This window comes from Ictidomys tridecemlineatus, chromosome 1, assembly GCF_052094955.1.
Source record: "Ictidomys tridecemlineatus isolate mIctTri1 chromosome 1, mIctTri1.hap1, whole genome shotgun sequence".
NCBI lineage: Eukaryota > Metazoa > Chordata > Mammalia > Rodentia > Sciuridae > Ictidomys > Ictidomys tridecemlineatus.
Window position 1 is genome coordinate 91,140,171 of NC_135477.1, and position 20,989 is coordinate 91,161,159.

The window sequence follows — 20,989 nt, forward strand, 5'->3', positions numbered from 1 at the left end:
CTGTTTCTTGAAAGGAATTATAGATGTTGGGTGTTGCTTAGTACCAAAAAGAAAGGCTGACATTTAATTTGTTCATTTGTTATATATTTCCCAAGTACCTTCTATGTTTCTGGTATTCTTTAAGGCACTGAGATTGTGATTGTCACTAAGGCAAATGTACATAGGCATTCAGCAGATGAGGCTGAAGAATGGAATGGGGACTTTGGGAAAACAACAGAAAGGGATATTTGATTGTATTTTAAAAATATTTTGTTGAATCTCCTAAGACTTGACAGTAGTCTTCCTTCAGACCTTTGTAAATGTCATCTCTTCTTACAAGCTTACCTTGCACTTTTTTATGATGGACTCCAAAATCTATAGCAGCCCTATGATATTCCAGGTTTCAGTTCCATTTTCTTACCTGCCTGCTGGGCATTCCTACTGGGATGCTCCACTGACACCCCTAATAATATAGTCAAGTAAAGTCAAGTCCTGACAAGGCTTTTTTCTGGGGCTGCCAGACCAGACACACAGTATTCGTTTTCTTGGAGGCTCCAAAACATTTTGCCCTGTCCAGTCCCTCCTCATCAGCTGCTGTGATAGTGAGGCTGCAATGAGGGCAACTTAAAATGTCACAAATCCCATGTTTTTACAGAGATTCAGCCACTTTCATAAATAAATATTGTTGAAAGCCTTTTGTTAACTTCTAGAGTTCTGAAAAAGATGTATTTTAACAATGTTTGCTAGTGTTCCCATTGCTTTCATGTAGACTTTCAGAGGTCTTTCATCAGTCTGAAAGTGCTCTGCCTGCTGGAAAGATATTGTTGTTTTTTTTTTAAATAACAGCTTTATTAAAATAGAATTTACTTGTCATACAATTGATTATTTAAAGTGTATGATTCAATGGTTTTTAGTATATTCACAGAGCTTTGCAACTATAACCACAATGAGTATTTTCATCACTTCCAAAAGAAACCTCACACCCATTAGCAGTCACTCATCATTTCTACCCCACAAAGACCCCACCCGCCCCAACCATAGGCAATCATGAATCTACTTTCCTTCCCCATAAGGGGAAGTTTTAAGCAAGGAAGGAACATGTCCTGACGAATGTACAAAATCTCATTCTGGTTCTAGGTAGAGGAAAGCTGTAGGAGCACAGGAGAGCACACAGTGAAGTTGGCAGTGAGGGATGATAGTGTCTTGAGTTATGGTGGTGAAAGTGAAGACAGATGAGGAGAAATAGAAGTTAATTTTGTTTCTGGCAGGAGTGAAGGCCCTCAAATTAGTCTTGCCCCTGAAAATTACCCCCAAAATGTAGAATAAAGTTAATTTTTAAAGACTTCTTTAAAATATCAGTAAGTTTACAAAGAAGGGCAGAATCTGTAGAGGTCAAATACTAAGTGAATTCAAGAGCTCTAGAAGATAAGCCAGCATGTCTGCTGAACCCTAAAAACCTTGAGTTGAGCTGTCTGGCAACAAAAATTGCATAAAAAATATGAACTTTTTTTTTTTTTTGTACTGGGGATTGAACCCAGTGACTTTACCATGGAGCAACATTCTCAGTCCTTCTTTGTTTTTTATTTTGAGACAGGATCTCACTGTGTTGCCCAGGCTTGGTGGGAACTTGCCATTTCCTGCCTCAGCCCTGGAAGTAGCATGGAGGTCAATATAAAGCTATTAACAAAAACATAGGATAACATAAGGTCTTATAAATTTAACTGAAGAGAAAAGAGAAAATTTTTTTAATGTGTAAAAATTTTCCAGAATTTTTGCAGAATTTTTTTGAATAGATATTCTTTGATAGATGAATGGATAAAAAATGTGGCATATACACACAATGGAATATTACTCAGCAATAAAAGAAAATTAAATCATGGCATTTGTAGGTAAATAGATGGAATTAGAGAACATAATGCTAAGTGAAGTTAGCCAATCCCCCAAACCAAATGCCGCATGTTTTCTCTGATATAAGGAGGCTGACTCATAGTGGAGTAGGGAGGGGGAACTTGGGAGGAATAGATGAATTCTAGATAGGGCAGAGGGGTTGGAGGGGAAGGGAGGGGGCATGGGGTTAGAAATGATGGTGGAATGTGATGGACATTATTATCCAAAGTACATGTATGAAGACACTAATTTGTGTGAATATACTATGTATACAACCAGAGATATGAAACATTGTGCTTTATATGTGTAATAAGAATTGTAATGTGGAGCTGGGATTATGGCTCAGCCGTAGAGAACTCGCCTAGCACTGGCAGGACCCGGGTTCAATCCTCAGCACCACGTACAAATAAAGGCATTGTGTTGTGTCTATGTACACCTAAAAAAAAAAATGTAATGCATTCCATTGTCATATATAAATTTTTTAAAATTAAAAAAATTAAAAAGACATGGGCAACTAGGTATTATAGAAATAAAGGAAAGATTTTAAAGCATTAGAGATAAAAATATATTCCTTGTGTGCTGGGGTTGTGGCTGAGTGATAGAGCGCTTGCATAGCACACATGAGGCACTGGGTTCGATCCTCAGCATGGCATAAAAATGAAATAAAGATATTGTGTCCACCTAAAACTAATATATATATATATATAATATATATTATATATATATATATATTAAAAAGAAGAAAGATTTGACGTCCCACTATAACAATAATGGAAGCCAGAAGACAACACAACATATAATATCTGCACTGTACTTTTTTTTTTAACAATAAAGAAAAAATGAAGTCATTGGAAGGTAAATAAAATAGGATTACCATCAATAGTTCCTTACTAAATAAAATTCTTAATGTTGTTCTTTGGGTAGAAGTGAAGTCATAGACTATGTAAGGTCTAAGAGGCAAAAAAAGAATGTTAAGAAAATATATTGGCATATTCACAGATATACTGAAATAAATATTGATGAAAAATAAAGATAATAATGTGTAACTTGTAGATAAAAATAGTGTATGAACTGGGAAAGTATCTGAATTAAAGTATTATAAAAATCTTCCTATTGTTTTTGTCCAGAAAAAGGATTTCAAATTTGTAAACTTTGGCAGGACTCAGTGGCGCACACCTGTAATCCCAGCTGCTCTGGAAGCTGAGACAGAAGGATGGCAAGTTCAAAGCCAGGTTCAGCAACAGTGAGGCACTAAGCAACTCAGTGAGACCCTGTCTCTAAATAAAAAATACAATCCTAGTGGGATTGAGTTCTCCTGAGTTCAATTCCCAGTATGCCCCCCACCCCCAAAAAAGCTTTTAAAACTCTGTCATGGACAGTTTTGGACAGGACCAAAAAAAGTCAACACTTCCATCGCCTGACATAAAGGAGGAATGAAAAAGGAGGAGTGAACACCTATTTTGGCCAAGAGTACAGAAAGTGGTCCTCAATTCTCCTGGTAAACATCAAACAGTAATAAATTTGGAGACAATGTTGTCTCCTTTGTCATTCTCTGCCTGGAGATGGCCCACTCTTTAGAGGGTGCTTTCTGCCTAAGCCTCACTTTGCTTTTACTTTACTTTCACTTAATAATAAAGTTCTTGAATGGCAAAAACAAATAATAAAAACTTTTGTCATCGAGATGGCAAAGATGGGAAGGCGAGTTTATTCACTCAAAGAAAATATATTGAATACCTAGTATGTACCAGGCAATGTACTGACACTGCGGATACAGCAATAATCAAAGCAGAGAGAAATCATGGCTCCCAGGGAATTTACACTAATGGGGGATGACAGATAAGGCAGATAAAATGTATATGGAAGATAATGGTAAGTACTTACAAGAAAGAGGGTAGAATGGGGGTTCTCATGGAGAGGGGGTTTTGATTATAACAGGGGGCTTAGGAAATGTCCCTTTTAGAAGTTGATAGTTGAGCAAAGATCAGAAAGGGGTGAGGTGATAAAGCCTTGGCTGTCCTGCGTCGAGGGAACAGATAACTGCAATTATTCTGATGGAGAGCATGCCTGGTACAGTCCAAATCCAGCAAAGAGGTTAGAGTGTGAGTTAGGGATCTCAGCTGGGTTTACTTAGACAGCTCTGGCAATCTCAGTTAAGCTTGTCTGCCTCTGTGGTTTGGTTTGGGATTGTCTGATCTAACCTGGGCTCAGATGAATTAATTCCATTCTACATAGGTCTGTGTATTTTCTGTCTCTTTCTCTCTTCCTTTTCCATCAGGTTAACCCTTGTGTGTGTGTGTGTGTGTGTGTGTGTGTGTGTGTGTGTGTGTGTGTGTGTGTGTGTTAATGATAGTGGTAGAGATACAAGAAGACAAGACCATTTGCGAAAACACTGTTCAAGCCTTTGGTTGCATCTTGTCTGCTGATATCCTGTTGATAAATGACATGGTCAAGATCAGAGTTGAGAGGTTAGAAAAGTGCACTTCATTCATGGAAGCAGAAATGGCAATGAGAGAGTATTACTGAATAATCTCTTGTCCCATGCAGACCCTTACAGATCACAAGTGACACTTTGGCTTTTCCTCTGTGATATACAAAATTGTTCATGGATCTTGAGGAGAGATAATCAGTCTGACATGATCAGTCTGCTGGGCTAAGAGTAGAGTGGAGGGAGAAGCAAAAACAGAAACAGGAAGCTGGGTGATAATCCAGAAGAGAAGATGCTATTTTGAACTAGGGTTAGAGTGGTGAAGCTGATTCAAAGTAATCAGGTTCTGATTAAACTTTTAATACAGAGCTGATAAAATTTTCTGAACAAAAGGGAATTTGTGGAGGGAAAGGTGGCAGCATTAAGTGGTTTGTTTTGTAAATGTTGACTTTGAGGTGACTATTAGTGGAAATATCAAGCCAGTTGTTAGATAGATAGATAGATAGATAGATAGATAGATAGATAGATAGATAGATAGATAGATAGGCATAAAGTTTAACAGAGGTTAAGACAGGTGATATACTAGGGGAGTTTTTGAAAATTTCATTTATTTATTCTAATTCGATATGTATGACAGCTGGATGCATTTTTATTCATTGTACACAATTACAGCACAACATTTCATTTCTCTGGTTGTACACAATGTAGTGTCTCACCATGTGTGCAATCATACATGTACCTAGGGTAATGATGTCCATCTCATTTCACCATCTTTCCTGCCCCCATGCTCCCTTCTCCTTCCCTCCCCCACCCTTGCCCAATCACAGTTCTATGGGAGTTATTAGCAAGCAGATTATTCTTTAAAACCCAGAGTCTTGCCACAGTGTGGAGACAGAGAGAAGGAGGCCAAGAACACAGCCCTAGTGTAACCTAATATTGGGAAGTCTGAAGCTTTTAAGTGTGGCTAGTGAATAGGAGGGAAATCTAAGAATGTGACATCACAGAAGCCAAGAAGAGAAAAATTACAGAAAGGAGGAATTAGCTAACTTCAGTGAAAGCTGCACAGAGATTAAATAAATTAAGAACAGCCTCAATAGATTTGGCAATAATTAGAACCCAGGTGAACCTGATGAGAGAAGTCCTTGTGCAGTAGCAGAGGTAGAAGTATGATTGGGTGGAACAAAATAAGGATAAGAAGACCACATCTATAGATAAGTGAGGTAGAGATGGCATGGGATTTAGGAAATGGGATCAAACTGCTGCCTTGTTTTATTTTAAGAGATATTAGTGGTAATGGAAAGAATCGAGTAGGTTAAGGAACTCCTGATGCAGAGAAAAAAGGGAGCCAAAGTAGGGAAGCTCTGGAGAAGGTTAGAGAAATTGTTCTTTGCTAGGAGTAGAGATACTTCATCCATTCTAATAGGGGAGCAAGCAGAAATGTGGAAGGTGCATTTGTGGCAATATAAGATGATCCTGCCTGATGGTTTGAACCTTCTTAATGAAGCATTTTCTAAAGTTTATGATCTTCTAGTAAAACAGACATTAGAAGATTGAGGGAAGAGGAGGCATAGTAAAATAGGAAACATGCAGGAAAATACAGTAGCATTCAGACTCCTTGAATTCCTGTTTGAAATTTGTGATCAGAAATGTAAAGTGTTGCCAGGTGCGGTGGTACATGCCTGTAATTCTAGTGGCTTGAGAGGCTTAGGCAGGAGGATCTTGAGTTCAAAGCCAGCCTCAGCAATGGCAAGGACCTCAGTGAGACTCTGACTCTAAATAAAATACAAAAAAGGGCTGGGAATGTGGCTCAGTGGGTGAGTCCCTTGGGTTCAATCCCCAGTACCCACCCTAACAAAAAAAAAAAAAGGGAAAAAAGAAAAGAAACAAATAAAAAAGAAATGTAAAGTGTTACCAGCCCACAAGTTTCAATTGAGAGGACATGGTGGTGGGGGGGATGAATTTTTAAGTGATATAAGTACCCATGTCTCCTCTACTCACAAATGTTTCTGAAAAGGTCACCAAATGGAAAGTGAAAGAAGCAGATGTGTAATTTTTATATGGTACTTCATACTTGCAGGTATAAAATGAGAAATTAATTTTAATCTAAAATGTCTTTGACTTGTGAATCTGGAAACAGGTTGCTGTCAAGAATTGTGAAGGGTCTGAGTTTCTAAATAATCTAATAAGTTAGCCTGTTTAGCGGAAGACACAAGACTCTGTTCAGAGACCAAAGAGTATATTACTCATGACACAGTAAGCAGCTTAAGTATCAGAAAGTTTTTATTACTTTCTTTTCCTCCACAAGACCTATGAGGGTGTCAAAATGGGTCAAGGTGAATATTACAGTTACAGTGGGTTTGTGTGGATTCAGATCTTAGAATTTTTTGAGCAAGTAGTAAGCACTCTAGCTAGTAGCCAACCAGCCAGTCCCTCCCCATGCCTCTCCCAGAGAGCAGTACACTGAAGCCATACTGTGGTCACCTTGACCTACTTTTCAGAATCAGGAAACAGATGAGTCTTACAGCCTTTCATATCAAGCAAGAATGTGCAAGACCACTCAGGGCCCATGGTGAGCTGCCTGTCTCAACAGTTACATTGTTTTCAACTGGAAAAAGTAAATCAGGAACAAACTTAATAGTTCTTATTTTCACAATCTATCCTAAAACACAAAACTTGCTCCTTTACACATACTTTTATAGCATTTGTTTTCAAATTTACCCTTGTAACTATGCTGGTAAAAATTTCGGGGGTCATTTCTGAAATACGTAATGAGAAATATGAACAAAACCTTTGGATAGTATGTATAAAGTATTCTGGTTTATTTCAGTCTTTATTAAAATTATTCATCATTTTGCACATTTTTTTCTGGATGTTTTTCTATAGCAAAAGTGACAGAAAAAGTGGATGCAGATAGCAACTCAGTTACATAAAAAACAGGAAGAATTAATAGGAACGAGCTCTTCTCTTAATCAAAAAGCTTTCAGTCCTGCTAGAAGTATGTGGAAACCCTTACCATTAAAAAAGGGCATGACATCCTGAGTGTTGCTTAAAGGTGCTTTGGCACACCTAAGGAAAAAATAAGCGTAACTCCATTTCTCTGCTTCTTCTGTCCTTATTCTCCAGAGGACAGATGTTTGATGAACCAGCTTTCTTTGGAGCAATCACTTTTGCTTGAATTCTGGGCACCAAAGGGAATAAATGGAGGTGAGGTCTCTGATTCCACAGTCCCTACTTACCATTACTGTTCACTCTTATTTCAGTGTCACCAGCTTCTCTGTTTTTCCTAGAATGTGCCAGAAACACTGCTCTCCAAAGATTGGGTCTCTGCTAGATCTTTGGCAGGATGCATGCTATATTAGGAGTTCTTCATGGCTCATTCCCTCTCTGTCTTCAGGTTTTTGCTCAAACGATCCTCAAATTAAGCTTTCTCAACCACTCTATATAAAATAGCAACAACCACTTCTAATTCCTCCCAGTACTCATCTTCTTTAATGGCTTTATTTTTCCATAAAACACACCTTCTGATATCCCACATGACTTACTTGTTTTTGTTTTCGTTTTTTAAATATGATCAGCATATTCCTATTCCTTGCTGAACCTGTAGTGCCAAAAAGTGTCTAGCACAAAGCAAATTCTTCTTGCTAATATTTATTGAATACATGAAAGAGTCATAAGACCTATTCTGATTAAAACAGGAAAATGTAGTGCTACAGAATTTCACAACTGGAGAGCCTAACTGTGGCATTATTTTGGACAACAGATATCATATTTTTGGTGTGCCCCAAGTAGAAACTGATGCATTGCTATCTTTTAGCCAACTATGCCCTTTCAAAGTTTCTAAGGAAAAGTAATCTTTAAAATGAGCACTTTAATTTGGGCTATGCCGAATGATCCAAGAAAGAGCTAGGTGTTTGTTCAGAGTCATAAAAGTGAAATATTTGAGGAAGGTTAGAGGGAATTGTGTGATATGAGGATAGGTGAAAATGGAAAAGAGCAGGACCTGTCTTCTCTATAAGACTGGAGCAAATTAAATGGACCAACAAACACTATTAAAGGATCTTCTATAATGTTCTTTATCTGTACTGTCCAATATGGCAGTAACTAACCATATGTGACCAGTAGTACCTTGGAGAAAATCATGTAGGTACAGAATATGCCAATGTTACACAGCCCCCAGCCCACACTAGATGCAATTTTGCTTTCCATAGTTTCAGTTACCCTCAGTCAAATGCTGTCTAAAAATACTATATAGAAAATTCCAGAAATACACTTCATGAGTTTTAAATCATGCACTATTCTGAGTAACCTAATGAAATCTCACATAATCCTGCTCTGTCTTGCCAGGGACATGAATCTGTATCCTGCATATCCATGATGTTTTTCTTACCTGTCCTTTAATCAATAGCCCTGTCATGAAACTGCAGTGCCTGTTGACCTTCAAGTAAGAAGGTGCACAGTAGCTTAATGCTCCATCACAATGTCCACCTCATCTCACCTCAGTCTGTCTCATCACAGGCATGGAATGGTCTCCCAGCATCACAATAGACAGCACAATAAAGCATTTTGAGAGACAGAAGACCACATTCACTTAACTTTTATTACAATATATTGTTAAATTGTTCTATTTGATCATTAGTTATTGTTTCTAACCTCTTATTGTGTCTCATTTGTCAACTAAGCCTTTTATCACAGGTATGTATATACAGGAACACACATAGGACAGGGTTCAGCATTATCAGTGGATTCAGGCATCCCCAGGGGTCTTAGAACGTATCTCCCAGGGCTAAGGTGAGACTACCGTAAATGAGAGTAAGCAACATCTTTATGTCTCAGCGTGAAGCGGCTGAAGTCACTTTACTCCTTCATCCTCACAATATTTCTGTTCAGGAAAAAGTTTTTAAAAAATATAAACTCAAAAGTTGAGGCTAGGCAGACAGCATTTATAAGTATCTTAATTGGAGAAGTCTAAAATTTCAGCATACAAAATTTTAATGTAATGTAACCCCTTCATTACTATTTTTTACCTTTTTAATATAAAAATATTCTCAAATTTTTTACTTCTGAAGGTAATGAATAATCATCTTCATCTATATATCTATGCTTCATATTATATATAAGTGCTAATTCATAAAATTGCAGCACAGTCCAAAATTCACATATGCAAAATTTTCACATTCTTAAAAATCTCTTGACAAATAAAAATACTTTAAGTGTAAAAGTAAGTAAAACTACTTATGACCTGCTACAGACTGTGTGTTTAGACAGGTGGGAGCAGGGGTAGAGCCTTGGAAAACCAACACCAGGATGAGTTCCACCTGGTAAGTCCTCTGAACACTAATGCACAACTCCTTCAACAACTTATAAAAGTTGTCGGTTAAAGGAGGCTGACTTGACACATTCTTCTTTGTCTTAAGCGTTAAGACAAATTCTAGAGTGGAATAATGAATGTCAAAGTCTATCCCCTAATAAAGTGCTAATGTAATGATTATGAAAGAAGAGCTCAGTTAATACTCACTTTCTCTGCAATATCACATCTTGCAGGTACTTTGTGTGTGTATATATAGCAATAGATACTAAATTGGCCAGCCACCTTGAATATATGTAAAATGACACTAGTAAAGTATTTCCTATTACTAAAATTGATTGGATTCCATTACGTTTTAATGCCTTCATAATTTAAAGCTCTAAAACATGTAATACATCTTGTCAGGTGCTCCTGACTTGCAGATACCTGCTGCACATGAGATGCCACCACACGTTAAATCAACCTACAGCAGATCAGCATTTTATGTTTTATGAAATTTCAAGCTCATTGTGCCTCTGTAACCTAAACATGTTTATGATGATTTTTAACTATATTTGTACCATTTTACACAACATGTGACACTGCATCCAGGCAATTTTCCAGTATCTGTGCTGCTAGAAGAGGCAGAGCCACAGATCATCTATAACAGTTTTAAAGCTCTTTTAATGCTAATCCAAATCACTAGGATTAAACTTGATATACATTTCGGTTTGGTATTTAACTTCTTCTTAACTGCATTTTGTTTAAGCTCATATTAAATCATTCTGTGGCCCCCAAATTTGTCAAGTGTCAGGACGAAGGCACTTAGAATTAAGAGTAGGAAATTAAACTGCAAGTAACTGAAAGTTGACCACTTAAAGTCCACTGATAGGTCCATCATCAGTAGCATTCTCTATGAATTTAATACAAGAGGCTGCTGCTTCTTCAATGGATTTTGACCAGCCACCAAGATTTCCAGCGAAGTATGGAAGGATGCTAGCTGACATCTGGTTAAGGTAAGACACCTGTTTCAAAAAGAAAACACAATATTTTAATTTTTTATTGGCTTAGAGCTTTTTCAAGCAGAGACCTGAATCTTGGTTGGTGGAGGGGACGCTATGATCCTAAACTTCTGGGGACTTTCTGAAATGGATACGAAGTGTGGACACATGACTACAATTAATTAAGAAATCTGGGGACATGAAAAGATTCTTCCACATTTGGAGCAACTAATAAATTTGCAGATGCTTCATCAAACTTACAGTGCATGAAGTACTATCAATAGCCTCGATAAGAAATCCAGCACATATGACTTCACTCCTGATGTACTGTGGAGATGGTGGGACTGATGGCAGGATGATTGACTTGGCTGCCACCATGTAGGTGTTGCTGAAAGTTAAGAACACACATTTCAGGTTCTTGTGAGAAACAAACAACAGTCATTAGGAAATAAACTATAATTCAATTTATTTATTTATTTATTTTTGCAGTGCAGAGGATCAAACCCAGGGCCTGGTGCATTCTAGGCAAGCACTCTACTACTGAGTTGTACCCCCAGCCCACAAAGCAATTTGTTTATCCATGTAAAAGCAAAGCTTCTGTCTAAGTGGCTTGCATCAGAAAACCTTCTCTCTGGCTGCATTCAATTGTAGGGAACAGGAATAAGGGCCATTTTGCAAAACTTCCCAAAGCTGGAGTCAACCTCCAAATTAAAGTTTCCTTATATTCTAAAGGGTTGTAATTTCAGTTTCCACTCCCTTTATATTAAAAAGAAAATAATACCCATTGTTTTAAAGATCCTCAAACAACAGAGAACCCTATAAGCTAGAAAATAAGAAATTCCCTTCTTTCCACTCTACCTGCAATCCTCTTCTCCACCCTAAAGCACTCTTCTTAATATTTTTTTGTGGGTAGTTCTCTAGTCTTTGCTGTATAAAAAATGTATAATATTAACATCTGTAGAAGAAAATGCACACATGTAGATAGATTTTACATACACATGTATGTTATAATTATGATTTCACCTAACAATAAATCTGTTTCTGTATTAATGTCTCTATAGGTACTTCATTGGCACACTGCCTTGGGATTAATTTGCATAATTATTAAGAAAGAACTTTAGTGAATTTCTCATCTTTTGATATAACATATGATACTCTAGTTATCCACATGAGGGAATATCTGGGACATCGCCCCTGAGACACCACACTCTGAGGAGTCTGATGAACACAGACCAGTGCCCCAGTTGATCCGTGGATGGCTGGTGCTGGATGTCTATCTAGCACAGTTGAGCCTCTGTGAATCCTAAACAAACTTTTGGAATTTATTTGCATTCACTGCCTTTTTTTTTTAACTTAAAGTGGAATGTTTTAAAAGGTTTGCTAAAATTCAGGTTTACATCTCTACAGAGCAACAGGAAAGAGAACTGCTTGAGAATCCTTGCATGATGCTTTGCCCACAGCTGGCACCTAATATGTGATTGTTCATGTTTTAAATGGCAGCTAAAGATTCATCCAGGAAAAAAATTAAATGAATATCATCCAAGACCAGAAATGCCTATGTTGGCTTCCTTACTTTCACATTAACTCTCCATTTCTACGCTATACCATAAGGTATTGTTAGAACACTTGAACTGTGGATACTTACCCATCTTTGAGAGGCTTTCTTCGTGATACAAGTACTATGAAGTCTTTGGGTTTGTCACTATTGACTTCAGAACAGATGATGTAATATATTTGGTCATTCTCGTTCACCCTGTCTATGACTTCACAGAACCTATGTAAACAGAACAGTGGAAAATGGGCACACTTTTCTATCTGCTAGAATAAGGCATCCACTTCTCCAATTAATGTGCACAGTCTCATTGTTGACATCCATATTTGCCCTTCAGCTCACTTAACACCCCCCCCAAAAAAAAAACCAGCATCATTGCTCAAAAGCTGCCTTTGGAATGAGCTGTTTGGTCAAAAGGAGCAATTCTGCATGTGATGGAAAGGGTTTTGGCCAATTGACTCCAACTTCACTGCCCTGGATACTTCAGAGGAAGACATTAATCTGTTTTCCACAAAATTATTTTTCTCTAGGGTCAAGTAAAGTGAATTATACAAACAGTTCAAGAAGGACTATTAGGTAAAGAAATAGGATATGTATAACATGTTGGAAAGAGCACTAAGTTTCTTTGACTTTTGAGTCTCAGATTGCCATTTAGTAGCCATGTGACATTAGGCAAGTCATTTTGTTATTTCATTTTGAGGTGTAGATAATATCTATGGGATTATTGTGAGGATTAAATGAAAACAGAACACAGTGCCTGAATCACAAGTAGGTGTACAAGAGAAGTAAGTTGAATTAGAATTAATTAATTCATTCCTCAATTCATTCAAGTTCAATTTGAATGGGATGTCAAGTGACATAGAGAATTCTGGGAGAGATATTTTAAAAAGAATTAATGCCAAACTTTAGACATTGTTCTCCCTAAGAATTTTGTGTTTGTAGAGAATTTACAAATATTGATGCAAGAAAATTAAAAATGTTTCCTCTTCTCAGATCATTTTATTAGTAACTATTCAAATCTAACATAAGACTCCAGAGATGTTTCACCTTAGTGGTATTAAATTGTCTATTACATGCTATTAATCACAGTAAGTTTTAAAAATTTTAAAGATGTGCCTCTATACTGTCAACATTTGGCAATAAATAGTAACTCTTAATATAAGAAGAGGTCCATGCGATCAGCCCTTGCTTTTCAGCAAGGCATCTGTGAAACACTGTAGCTGAGAGAGCTGGACTGAATATAGGTGACAAGGTGCACAGCTCTGTACAGTTGTCTCTCCATATCTTCAGGAGATTGGTACCAAGATCCCTGTGGATACCAAACAGTGTGGATGTTCCAGTCCTTCATATAAAATGGCATAGTATTTGCATATGACTCATGCACACCCTCCTTTATAGTTTAAATCACCCTTAGATTACTTATACAATGAAAATGCTCTATATGGAGTTATCCTGTCTTGTTTAGGGAACGAAGACAAGAATAATGTCTGTATGTGTTCAGTATAGACATCATACTTTCCCTAATATTTTTAATCTATGGTTAGTCGAATACTCAGATGTGGAATCCATGAATATAAAGAGCTGACAATATTTCAGGAAAGGAGAGATCATGGAAGAGACTGAATTAGGAATTAGGAGGAGTAAGAGCAGTAGATTGGTGGCAGCAGGCACCCTGTGCATCATGGCACACATGGTGCATAGGGAGTGGGAAGGAATGCCTTTCCATCAGGATTCCCTGCTTGTTCTGACAGCTTCTTGCTAGAGAGCATTGCTTCACAGATAAAAAAGAGACTTCCTGTTAAAGGCCAAGAGTGCGGAGGGCATTGGATAATCACTTTGTTAGGAGCAATGAGGCTGTCTGTTAAAGTAGAACACTGTGGACTTGGGAGCCTGGCAGAGTTGGATTCCAATTCAGGTCCTATCACTCTGCTGCCTGTGCAATCTCAGTAGGTCTCAGAAACAGGAATAACATCAACTTTAATGCTATTGGGAGTATTACAGTAGATGTGGGTAAAGCATGTCAACTCAATGTAGACCAATAAGAGAGCATTCATTTTTGTTTTGCATCTTTCAATATCACCTGATGTAGTATTCTGTGCTGAACAAGATTTAATAATTATTCTTAATTAATAAAACATTAGGCCCTGGAGAGAACTACAATATGGAGGGCATCTTTTACATGATGTCAGGGGTGATTAAGAAAAATAATTAAAAATTTCTTCTTACATGTAATGGGGGTCCCACAGTGGTCGCTTTGTAAAGTCCGACAAGAGACAATAAGCCAAGTTTGCTGGGCTTTTCACATGTTTTTCAACCCAAACAGATAAAACATCTTGCTCTTCCAGAGTATATATTTTTATCTAAAAGATATTATAAGAAAAATTAAGTTACAAGAGAAAAATTAATGTTTTTGCTTTGAAAAACTATATGAATATATATGTAATCATAGATCAATTACATGAGCTAAAAGACACCTTGTCACCTGGATGAAAATGAAGCTTCAACATGACAATTTGACCATGAATACTTGGGTATCTAGAAATCTGACCAGGATGTTGATCCTAAAAATTAAGGGTGAGTTTTTTTTTACTGTGCAATAATTTTTTTTCTTTAAAAATAAAGAACATTAGTCTTTCTCTCTTGATCTCCTTGTGATGTTTCCCTGCCTCTACCCAGAGACAACAGGAAATATCACTAGACTGCTAGGCAGGCCAGTTCCTCATGGCCCTCAGTGCTATGGCTTAGGACACTTTCCCAGAATATCAGCATATCTTCAAGTGGGCTAAGGGGACCCTAGATGCAAGCCAGCCACCTCCAGAACCAACTCAGTCTCTCAATAGGGCCCCTAAAACACCCTATTTCCTCAGCACAAAGCATTCTTTTGATTTTTGTATCAGCAGGACTCATCCTTCTGCAAGGCTCGTTCCTGTGTTTCTAATGTATATTATTCCTTAGATAAGAGGAGGCCCATCTTGGGGAGCCATTTGACATATACTTAAACATTAAAGCATCCCTTGTTATTCTGAGATTTCCTTCTACTGTGCTTTTGACAATAATCAAGATGTGTGTTCTGCTAAGAGCACATTTCTTTTCTGCTCATTTTCTCTATCTTTTTCACGGTACTTTGAAGTTAGTGTTGAAATTTGCCATGTTATCATTCCCATGGCAACAAAGTGTGAGAAGACAAACAAATATGAGGTTAGGCCTTCACTGCAGGAATCAGGCAGATGGAAAAATCAGGCTATGAAGGAGAAAATTTTATTTAAATATATATAACATTTATTTAAATATATATATATGTGTGTGTGTGTTTATTTATGTTTAAATAAATGATTTATTTAAACATAAATAAACACACTCATATACACATATATAATCAATAAGCAAACACAAAAAAAATGAAAAATTAATTAAAAGCAGCATTAAGATACAAATAGTGATTATTTTTATTTCTGCAAAGTACCTCTCTTTGTTGCCAAGGATGTCTTCATATCCAGTATGCAAACGCAGATGTGGCCTAGGATGTGAGTAGGTCTCAAACTCAAAGAAAAACATGGATGGAGCTCTAGCAGGTTGCTGAGACCCACCCTTCTTAGCCCAAGAATGCCTACCTGTGCCCCCAGCAAAGGGGAGAAAAAGAAGATCATTTAAATCCAGGAGGAAGTTACTTTCTCAAAACATAGTGGCCAGGTGGCTCTAGGACAGACTGTTGGGGCTCTGAAATTTCAGAAGAACTAAGGGTATGTGGCCTGGAGGAATTCTGGATCCTTGGTCATATTGTGGCCTCAGGGCAGCCAGATTCCTTGGTGAAGCCAGAGTGAAGTGGGATATAATATTGGGCTAAACACTTATTAAGAGTAGAATTGTGTTCTCTCCTCCTCAAATTCATGTTGGAGTCCTAACCTCTTGTATCTCAGAATGAGACCTTACATGGAAATAGGGTCATTGCCGATATAATTAGTTAAGATGAGGTCACATTACACTAGGGTAGGCCCCTAATCTGACATCTTATAAAAAGGAGAAATTGGACATAAACTCACACACAAGGAGAGCGACACCTGAGGATGAAGACAGATTCATTCAAGGATGCATCAAAGCCAAGGAACGCAAAGATTGGCACAGTGCCAGAAGCTAGATGCAAGGCATGATCCTGATTATTTCTCTTTCCTTCAGAAGCAACCAACCCTGCCAACATGTTGCTCTCAAACTCCCAACTTTCAGAACCGAGAGACACTGACCCAGTGTGTGGCATCCTGTGATGGCAGCCCTAGGAAGTTAATGCAGCACTTTTCTAGGGAGCTACTCCCCCGGCTACAGACATATTGCTGCTGCTTCTTGTCATGGAGCCAAAGCCAACACCAAGCTCGGTAGATACCACTAAATTCTGCCTTTACAGAGCTCCCTTGGCATGTTGAATGCCAGGAAGAGTAGCAGGGGAGTACATGAGGTTTTATTTCCTCCACCAGAAGGTGAGGACCACACAGTCCTCGTTGTCCCACTGCCCAGATCATCGACCTGGCTGCAGAATGGACAAGAAGACAGAATAGCTAAGAAAAGACAGCTTTTGTTTCGTGAAAAAAAGAGAAAATTCTCCAAAGACAGTTCTCTAAGAAAATGACTTCCCCTTTATACTCAGGAGAACAGAGGAGGATAAATTCCATTTGTAACTCAAACGTTTTTTATCATCTGGTGGTTGGAGAACTGATTCTGTGAAACGAAGCTTAAAGTAAGTAGGCTCAAAATTTGCTGAAATGAGCTTTGTTAAGATTTTATTAGTGGTGTGTTTATTCATTATAAGAAGACTCTGTTTGAATTTGGTTTGAATATCACACAAACAGTACAAGAAGAAATGACCAAACTTTTAAAATTTTTGTACTGTTTGTTGACAAATATGTTATTGAGATTTAATTATGGGAAATAAGGCAAAATTGGTTTTTATAAAAGCTTATAGGGATTTCGGACTTTCCTTGGAGGTACTTTGGATAACCCCAGGGCTAAGGGGCGGGGGGTGGACAGATAGAGCTTGGGCCCCACCCCACCCTCAACTTCAATAGGAGTTCTGGTCTATTTCCTCTTCTGGGTTTCTGTCCTGGGAAGAGGTTTTCAGGTGGTTCATACCCTTCTGACTTTTACTGTAATTTTCCCAGACATTCTCAGTCACTCCTTCATGAAAAGCTACTCTCCTGTCAGGACAATCTCCTTCTTGGGGTAATTCATGTCAGAAGGACTCCGCTCAAAAACATTCTGCTTAGAAATCCTCTCCACCCTCCAGTACTCTACTTCTGATACCATCATCCAAGAGATAAAAAATTAACCCTAACCCCTCTTGGCCTTTCACCCTAAGTAGGTCTTACTTTACTTTGAATTGCCTGGGAGTTAATCTTTTCAACTTAAACACTAAGGTCTCTCACCTGTTTACAAATTATTATTACAAATTATTATTAATTATTCTTCAGCAGATTTATGTACAGGTGTGGAGTTCCCAAAATACATTTTTTGCTTCTTGTATTATCACCATAATTAATTTCACATTTACTGTACACAGAAAATGAAATATAAGTTAAATTTCATTTCAAACACCATACTTTTACTATCAAAATAAGCATCAGCTTAAAAATCTAAAATAAGTATGATTTCTAACAGAGAACTGTAAGAATTATTCAACTAAATAAAGTTTTTTTAAAAAAAGAATTCTTCAACTGAATCATGACAGAGAAAAGATGTATTTTTTTATAACTTTTTATTTTATTTTATTTATTTTTTTAATTCGGTGCTGATAATTGAACCCAGAGCCTCACATGTGCTAGGCCAGTGCTCTACTACTGAGCCACAACATCAGCCTGAGGACTGCACTTTAAAATTAAAGATATTAAAGTTGTAAACAGTGGGAGAGAAGAAGGGGATAACTCAGAGAGAAAAAAATTTACCAGATTTTTCAAATCAGATTTTTGTTATAAATAAAATATTTAAAAGAAGAGATTCAAACTCAACTGGGATAACACAAGATTTCTCCTTTAACCATACAATATTTTCTGATTCATATTTATATAAAAATTAAGATTTAATCCTCGATGGCACTCCTACAAACTCTGGAAAGTTATTAGTTGGATTTGTTTCTGACCACAACTTCCAAAAAAAGTGAGGTTTGAATACATGATAAAACTCACTAAAAATGTTCTTTTGTTTCATTCCAGACATGAATTTGTGCTTTCCATTGCTGCTTATGAATGTTCAGGTACTAGAACAGAAAATTAGAAGCTGCCTTTGTTAGAAGTGCTGACTCTTCATTTGGGCCTATAGATGCCCAATGGGTAGCTAAAAGCAGGATCAAGCTTGGCATCCCTGCCTTCATTTCATATCCTCCTTCAGATTCCTGCTCAGCTCTGCACAGAGGAATGTTCATCCTTTAACAAGTGTTCATCTGAAAATTTTTGTTAGCCCTAAATTTATCTAATCTGCCTTGTCCTCCTCCTTCAAGACTGAGGATATCAAGTTAAGAGTAACTAAGGTATTTTCAATATCTTCAGGGACAATCAACTACCAGCTTTTATAACATACTGTTCCAGAACTCTGGAGTGATGTATAGAAGTCTCTAGTTTTTGTTCAACATGTTCCAGGAATAGCAGCCCCTGATGAGACCCCCCTGTCCCACTCCCTGCAAGCAGCAGCAATCATTTCAAGGAAACCAAGTTGCCCCTTTCAGGTTCATAGATGACTGTATGCACATCCTGAGCAGCAATCAGAGACCACCCCCTCAAGTGATAAGGACTTCTCCAGAGCCACCTCACAGAACCAGAACTAAGACAGTGATCGACCAGACCCAAGTTTTTCCTGCCCTAGTTCTTCCTCTATTTAAACCTAAAGTGGATGTTGGTACTCTGAAGACAGGGCTGAGACACTTGATCTCATTTTGCCTTCCCAGTATGGCTGTATTGATTAAAGTTCCTTTCCTGCTTTTCACCGCTGCTTTTTCTATTTTGTTTTGGGGCAAGTGACCAGATTGACTATTTGGGACCCCCAGAGTCAGACCTCTGGCTTAGGACTCCTATTACAATGCCAGCAATGATATAAGAAACAGATTTCATATCAGTAAAAGAAAATGAAATATTGAAGCATCTTTTATGAGAGATAAAAAGAAACAAATACTTTAGTTGTATTAACCCTGTGTTTCTGGGTCTCTGAACAAAGCCAAGAAAATTGAAAACCTAACTGGATCCAAAGGGAGTAAGGAAGCCCCTGAAAAGATTCAGTAGTGAGGGCAAAAACATAACAAAAGCAAACCACCAAAAATAAAACACACAGTGAAGGTCAGAGATGAAAAGAATCAACGAAGTAGACTTTGAATTTACTTAGATTTCAGGATGAGGTAATGATACAATCCATCATCCAAACTGGAACACTGAAGTGCTGTTATAATCATGATGGGACAACAGGTATCAACTAGAACCGTCCCAGGAAACTCAGGACATCTGGTTGTTCCATTTCCTTGGGTTCCACTCCACTGATGATGAAGAATGTATATAGTAAGACATGAACACAGCCAGAGAACCCACATTACTGAGCATCTACTGGGTGCTGGGCCTTTATAAGGTCTGGGAATGCATATGGGAGCAAAATGGTCCCCAAAGACCTTACAGTCTAGTTAGTATAAGCATCAGTTCCTAAGAGTCTCTTAAAAGTCCTTGGAAAAAAGCTAAAATTAAAATCCAAGTGATATACATTTATTAAATTTGGTGACATGAAAAGCACTATAAAAACTGCTAGGAGAGATACAAAGAAATAAAGACAAGTCTTCTTTCTTAAGAAATTTATAATCGAGTTAGGAATGATGTAAAAAGTTAAATTGCTATGTAAGGCTTAAATATCAATTCATGGTGACTATGGAATAAATGTCACAAGACAGTGCAGAATTAATTGACAAATTAACTTTAAATAAATCATGATAAAAGGAGCTGCCAGAGGGAAAGTTCATTAAGGATGGGAGTGACTTCACGGAGTAGCACGGAGTCCTGACTTATGAAGACCAGGTTGGATTTGGGTAGAAGGAGATGTGGAGGAGAGAGGGAGAGGTAGGATGCAAGAATATAAACTCAGCCAGGTATGGTTGTGCACACCTCTCTCTAATCCCAGTGGCTCTGGAGGCTAAGGCAGGAAGATCACAAGTTCAAAGCCAGCTTCAACAACTTACCAAAACCCTATGCAACTTAACAAGACCCTGTCTCTAAAAATTAAGAAATAATTTGAAATAAAAGTGAAGAAGAAGAAGGAAGAGGAGGAGGAGGAGGAAAAAAAATAAAAGAGCTGGGGATGTGGCTCAGTGATAAATCATTTCAAGGACCAAATCAACCATCACGTAGAGACAGGACTGGAAAGATGTTTCCCTCTTAGAAACTGTTTCCCCCAAATATTTTTTACCTTCTTCAAAGCAACAAGAGGAGCAACAGACCCACTTCCATCATGCTAACTTTGTGACAGGAGTGGTGGTGTAGATGCCTATGTGTCTCCTACCTTTTTTGAAGAGCTGATAACCTCCCAGCCCCTTTTAGCCGCCAGCTTTCTGAATGCCTCCACATTGCCATTACTCAACGATACCTAAAATACAAATATTTTAAAAGCAGTATGTTCAATGTATAGACATGGGAACAAATATTTTCTGGTTAGAAAGTGGGCACTGTAGGATTATTCATAATTTTACTAGAAATTGCCACATTTTTTCCATGTGGGCCTAAACCATTTTATATTCACAGCAACAACATATGAGAAGGTTCTTCCAGAGTCACAAATAGCACCTTATCCAGCTGTTGAATTTTTGCCAGACTAAAAGACCCTAAATATTTCAGGTTAGTTTTATTTAGATTTCT

At 37.7% G+C, this 20,989-nt stretch overlaps 1 protein-coding gene across 3 annotated transcripts in view; it reads right to left on the reverse strand.

The window, feature by feature from the left end:
* Positions 1-8,869: 8,869 nt before the first annotated feature.
* The window catches only part of Acot12 (acyl-CoA thioesterase 12), a 46,103-nt gene continuing 33,983 nt past the window's right edge, over positions 8,870-20,989 (reverse strand). For all 3 annotated transcript variants that reach the window (XM_078044509.1, XM_005315647.5, XM_040272518.2), the window contains 5 exons: positions 20,637-20,720; positions 14,355-14,488; positions 12,222-12,350; positions 10,838-10,964; positions 8,870-10,600 (listed from right to left, as the gene is read on the reverse strand). In XM_078044509.1, coding sequence (XP_077900635.1) covers positions 10,451-10,600; positions 10,838-10,964; positions 12,222-12,350; positions 14,355-14,488; positions 20,637-20,720 — 624 coding nt within the window. In that variant the 3' untranslated portion in view covers positions 8,870-10,450. The remainder of the gene's footprint in view (positions 10,601-10,837; positions 10,965-12,221; positions 12,351-14,354; positions 14,489-20,636; positions 20,721-20,989) is intronic.